This window comes from Oncorhynchus tshawytscha, linkage group LG23 (genome assembly GCF_018296145.1).
Source record: "Oncorhynchus tshawytscha isolate Ot180627B linkage group LG23, Otsh_v2.0, whole genome shotgun sequence".
NCBI lineage: Eukaryota > Metazoa > Chordata > Actinopteri > Salmoniformes > Salmonidae > Oncorhynchus > Oncorhynchus tshawytscha.
The window spans coordinates 26953899-26960139 of NC_056451.1; the positions used below are offsets into that span (position 1 = coordinate 26953899).

General features: G+C 45.5%; 1 protein-coding gene across 2 annotated transcripts in view; it reads left to right on the forward strand.

Annotated features, from left to right (window-relative positions):
• The window catches only part of LOC112247851 (pyruvate kinase PKM-like), a 58529-nt gene extending 57298 nt beyond the window's left edge, over positions 1–1231 (forward strand). For both annotated transcript variants that reach the window (XM_042305082.1, XM_042305081.1), the window contains exons 11-12: positions 35–149; positions 828–1231. In XM_042305082.1, coding sequence (XP_042161016.1) covers positions 35–149; positions 828–934 — 222 coding nt within the window. In that variant the 3' untranslated portion in view covers positions 935–1231. The remainder of the gene's footprint in view (positions 1–34; positions 150–827) is intronic.
• Positions 1232–6241: the final 5010 nt, after the last annotated feature.

Here is a 6241-nt window from a genome sequence, read left to right on the forward strand (position 1 = left end):
GTGGACTGATGCAGTGTGTGTGTTCTGTCTCCAGGTGGCACGTCAGGCCCAGCTGCTGAGGGGTGTGTTCCCAGTGCTGTTCCACCCCCTCCCTGCCCCCGTCTGGGCCGACGATGTAGACAACAGAGTCAACTTCGGCATGAACATAGGTCTGTGTGTGTTGAAGGGGTGGGTGTGTGTGAGAGAGAGAAAAGGAGTGGGAAAGATGGGGAGAAAGTGGGAAAGAGAGAACTTAGGTTTAGTGTCATATGGATGTTATTCACATCTCTTTTCACTATCTCACTATGTCTGCCTCCCTCTTCCACCCTCCCTTACTGTGTCTGCCTCCCTCTTCCACCCTCCCTCACTATGTCTGCCTCCCTCTTCCACCCTCCCTCACTATGTCTGCCTCCCTCTTCCACCCTCCCTCACTATGTCTGCCTCCCTCTTCCACCCTCCCTCACTATATCTGCCTCACCCTTCCACCCTCCCTCACTATGTCTGCCTCCCCTTCCACCCTCCCTCACTGTGTCTGCCTCCCCTTCCACCCTCCCTCACTGTGACTTCCTCCCCTTCCACCCTCCCTCACTGTGTCTGCCTCCCTCTTCCACCCTCCCTCACTGTGTCTGCCTCCCTCTTCCACCCTCCCTCACTGTCTGCCTCCCTCTTCCATCCTCCCTCACTGTGTCTGCCTCCCCCTTCCACCCTCCCTCACTGTCTGCCTCCCCCTTCCACCCTCCCTCACTGTCTGCCTCCCTCTTCCACTCTCCCTCACTGTGTCTGCCTCCCTCTTCCACCCTCCCTCACTGTGTCTGCCTCCCTCTTCCACCCTCCCTCACTGTGTGTAGGAAAGGCCAGAGGCTTCTTCAAGACAGGTGACATGGTGATCGTAGTGACCGGCTGGATCCCTGGTTCTGGTCACACTAACATCATGAGGGCAGTCCACGTGCCCTAAACACTCTGTTCCTATTGGACACTACCACTGACTGACAGACAGGCCCACCAATCCTAAGTGGCACATAGCCAAACAGACACACTAACTGGAACACTAACTACATAGATAGCATAGAACTAGAATTAATACATTTCCCTTATGTGGCGATGAAGTACATAAACAAAACAACAGTCAATATTTTTTCCATGTTCATTGAAATTGATTTTAATGTAGTCAATGTTTTTGTGTGTTTATTCATTTCTGTCTTGGAAGCACTGCCTCTCTCCAAATAAAGCTTGGAGCATAACCTTATCATAACATGGTGTGACATCTGCCTTTCTCTCTCATTATGGAGGTCAGGCAGTGAATTATCTGGCCATTTTTGTATCCTTTATTTAACTAGGCAAGTCAGTTAAGAACAAATTCTTATTTTCAATGACAGCCTAGGAGCAGAACGACATCAGCTCGGGGATTTGAACTTGCAACCTTTCGGTTACCTAGTCCAATGCTCTAACCACTAGGCTACCCTGCCGCCCCAATTAACATGTAGTCCAACGAGCTTCTATCTGCTAGTCCTCATTGCTAGGTTAGTTATATCCGGTTATGACGATGACACGCATAACCAATCAATTATGGAGATAACTATCAGACATCACGACATCTGCTCTTTTCTGAGAGAAATCCAAACTATACATCCTCTCTACCTAATACAAATATTCACCCTGTGAACCTTTTCAATACAGACTATTTGTATTTCAATAACATAGATTTTTAGTAACATAGAAACATACGTTTTCTTTTTCTTTAACATTGACAATACACATAACTGTGTCAACTAGGACATGGGGGTTAACAGTCCACAGCAACATAACTGTGTCAACTAGGACATGGGGGTTAACAGTCCACAGCAACATAACTGTGTCAACTAGGACATGGGGGTTAACAGTCCACAGCAACATAACTGTGTCAACTAGGACATGGGGGTTAACAGTCCACAGCAACATAACTGTGTCAACTAGGACATGGGGGTTAACAGTCCACAGCAACATAACTGTGTCAACTAGGACATGGGGGTTAACAGTCCACAGCAACATAACTGTGTCAACTAGGACATGGGGGTTAACAGTCCACAGCAACATAACTGTGTCAACTAGGACATGTGTCAACTAGGACATGGGGGTTAACAGTCCACAGCAACATAACTGTGTCAACTAGGACATGGGGGTTAACAGTCCACAGCAACATAACTGTGTCAACTAGGACATGGAGGTTAACAGTCCACAGCAACATAACTGTGTCAACTAGGACATGGAGGTTAACAGTCCACAGCAACATAACTGTGTCAACTAGGACATGGGGTTAACAGTCCACAGCAACATAACTGTGTCAACTAGGACATGGGGGTTAACAGTCCACAGCAACATAACTGTGTCAACTAGGACATGGGGGTTAACAGTCCACAGCAACATAACTGTGTCAACTAGGACATGGGGTTAACAGTCCACAGCAACATAACTGTGTCAACTAGGACATGGGGTTAACAGTCCACAGCAACATAACTGTGTCAACTAGGACATGGGGGTTAACAGTCCACAGCAACATAACTGTGTCAACTAGGACATGGGGGTTAACAGTCCACAGCAACATAACTGTGTCAACTACATGGGGTTAACAGTCCACAGCAACATAACTGTGTCAACTAGGACATGGGGGTTAACAGTCCACAGCAACATAACTGTGTCAACTAGGATATGGGGGTTAACAGTCCACAGCAACATAATTGTGTCAACTAGGACATGGGGTTAACAGTCCACAGCAACATAACTGTGTCAACTAGGATATGGGGTTAACAGTCCACAGCAACATAACTGTGTCAACTAGGACATGGGGGTTAACAGTCCACAGCAACATAACTGTGTCAACTAGGACATGGGGGTTAACAGTCCACAGCAACATAACTGTGTCAACTAGGACATGGGGGTTAACAGTCCACAGCAACATAACTGTGTCAACTAGGACATGAGGGTTAACAGTCCACAGCAACATAAAGATCATTCTGCCCTGAAACAGTTGCTGTTCCTGTACCTCTTTTGTTCTTTTTTCTCAAGTGTCTCTGAACCTCAGTGGTAGTTTTACCTCTCCACCTCTGGAGGTCATTCTCACCAGTTGTGGTGAGGCTGGCTGAGGTGGTGGACTGAGTGAGAGGATGGGAGTTGGATGGCTCACTGGTAGACTGGGTGACTCTTTTGTTGTTCTCTCTGGAGTTGGTGACTCTGAAGGTGTCGACTGTTTCTCTGAGCGATGGTGCCGTGTTCAGTTTCCACAACGTAGGATCTCGGCTCTGGAGATTTGCTGATGACAACTGCTGGTGTTTTCCATCCTTTCTCTCTGTCCAGATTGACTCTGACACCCTGTCCAGGGTGTAATTCCAGTAGGGGGCGTACTGTATGCCTCCTGTTATAGAAGAACTGGTAAGCTTGTTTGGCTTTCTGGTCCTTCTGTTTAACAGTGTTATGGCTGAAGCGTTTTGGTTGGAGTTTCCCATCCAGCACGGGGACCGTCGTCCATATCTGACGTTCTGTCATGAGTTGTGCTGGGCTTGCTCCTGTTGCGCTGATGGCTGTGGCTCGGTAGCACATCACAGCCATGTGTGGGTCTGGTTGTTTAAGCATTTGCTTAGCTGTCTGTACTCTCCCCGCAGCTCCATTTGTCTGCGAAACATACTTCTTTATGAACTCCTTGAACTCAGTGCAGACAAACTGAGTAGCGTTGTCGCTAATGAGCTCGGTAGGTATCCCCCATCTTACAAACATAGCTTTGAGGCAGGTGATGACCTGCAGGCTAGTGGTAGTGGGCATGTGAGCTATTTCTATGTCCCTAGGATAGTAGTCACCACTATGTGGTATTTCTAATGTCCCTATAATAGTAGTCACCACTATGTGGTATTTCTAATGTCCCTAGAATAGTAGTCCACCACTATGTGGTATTTCTAATGTTCCTAGAATAGTAGTCACCACTATGTGGTATTTCTATGTCCCTAGAATAGTAGTCACCACTATGTGGTATTTCTATGTCCCTAGAATAGTAGTCACCACTATGTGGTATTTCTTGCCCTCTAGCTCACACAGGTCGGCTGCGATCTTCAGCCACGGACCCTTAGGTAAAGGTGTCATGACAAGTGGTTCTCTCTTTTGAGTTGGTTTGTTCTCTGTACAGAACCTGCATGACAGAACCTGCATGACAGAACCTGCATGACAGAACCTGCATGACTTCACCTTTCTGGCGAAGTGGACGCTGATCTGCTCTGACTGGCGCAGGATTTGTGTTGCCCTCTCCAGTGTCAAGTCTGGCTCCAGCTGTAGCTTTTGTGAAACATCACTGTCCATAATGCCAATCACAATACTGTCCCTTGTTTGTTTGTCCTTTGTAGTTCGGACTCGCAGTATTCAGCTAGCTCATACAGATTCCTCAAAAAAGATTCCACTTTCTCTCCCCCTTTCTGAATGCGCTGTGGCACAAAATGTTCATTCCGTTTTTCAATCACCACATCATAGTCAAATTATTCATTAAAGTCATCAAAGGAGAATGCATTGTAGACCATATCTGCATCTTTCCCCATTGCATAAAGTTGTGAATTCACCTGCACTACACCAGTCTCCTTTTCCAGTTTCAATGCCACTCAACTGGAAAAACTCTCCAGATAGGCCCTGATGACGGCCGCAAGAAATCGAACTGCTCTGGTGGGTTGAATTTTGACATTTTCCCCACTAATCATCAGCGTGTGAGTTCTTTAATTCTGACACCATGTCATGATGGAGACCAGGCAGTGAATTATCCGGTTAGTTACGTTTACTAACTCTTAAATCAGACAATTAACATGCAGTCCACACAGCTACTATCTGCCAGTCCTCATTGCTAGGTTAGTCATATCCGGTTATGACAATGACACGCATAACCAATCAATTATGGAGATAACTATCAGACATCACTACACTCTCTCTCTCTTCACCCCTCTCTCTCTCTCTCTCTGTCTCTCTCTCTCTCTCTCTCTCTTCTCTCTCTCTGTCTCTTGTTGTGGCTTATTTCTGTATTTACCAAATGAGGAGAAACAAACTCCACACACCAGTCAGAGTTATACTTAAACTACATTTTTAATAATAATAAGAGCTTTGCAATAGCCTTTGACTTTCAATGATGCGCTATCTCTAATGAACCATTGAAAGTACCAACAGAAAAGTACAAAGCTCTTTTATAGCCAAGATACACCACTCTCAACTTACATGACAAACCACAGATCTTAGGAACAGTTCACAAAGGGACTTTATAATTGAGAAAGGAGTATCCCTTAGCCAGATAACATTCGCTATAAATTATTGTTCAGTTTGGTCCCTAAGACGAGGTTCTAATCTCGTTCCTGGTCCTTCATAGCACAGAACCATTACCTCGTGTTATCTGGAATGCTCTTTAGGTTTTATCACCCAAAGACATCGTAAATCTCCTCTGTCAGTGCTATCTCATAGAGGCCCATCCTCAGTGGAACACACACACAATAGTTAACAGAATACTCTATTCTGTCAAATAAAACAACCATTATAATGCAATACAAGCATTATAACACAATCTTGCGATTTTCCACGACACTCTTTCTCTCTGTTTCTCTCTGTTTGTCTGTCTCTCTCTGTGATTCATTTATGTTCGGTGTGCATGGTCCCCATCCATCAAACCATGTTTTTATACTGTTTGAGAAACAAATTATGAACTGCAATTAAGCCATTTCAGTTGCCAGTTATTGCGGCTTATCTCTGTCACTGTGGCTGGTGGAGATATTCGGTTTGACCGATGTCATAAGATGCTGAGTTTTCTGAGGTGCATCAGCTGTGTCCTATATTGTACCGACTGAGATGACCCACATCCGTGTGCAAGGCGACTGCCCATAAACTAATTAACTGTCTCATTTGTTTCTTATCTTCTCTCCCATGTCCCTTTTCTTCCGCTTGTTCTGTTGCTCCTTAAGGGAAATCCACTCAGAAATGGTCGTTAAGCATCATACCATGCATTTTGCATCATCAAGAGGATGTGGCAAGTGACAATTTGATTTTCGAAAGTCCTATATCTTGAAAATGTGATTTCTGACATGGAAAACACTTTGGGAATAATGAAAAAATATATATATATATTGGGTTGGATTTGTCCTTCAACGCACCTCTCTCTCTCTCTTTCTCTTTATTTCCCTCCGTCGCGCAATTCCCCGGTTGTATTGGGGTGGATGACGCGGCACCCATACCTGTGCTGTGTGCTTCTTGCGCCGGCTGGGCGTGCAGCCTGGGG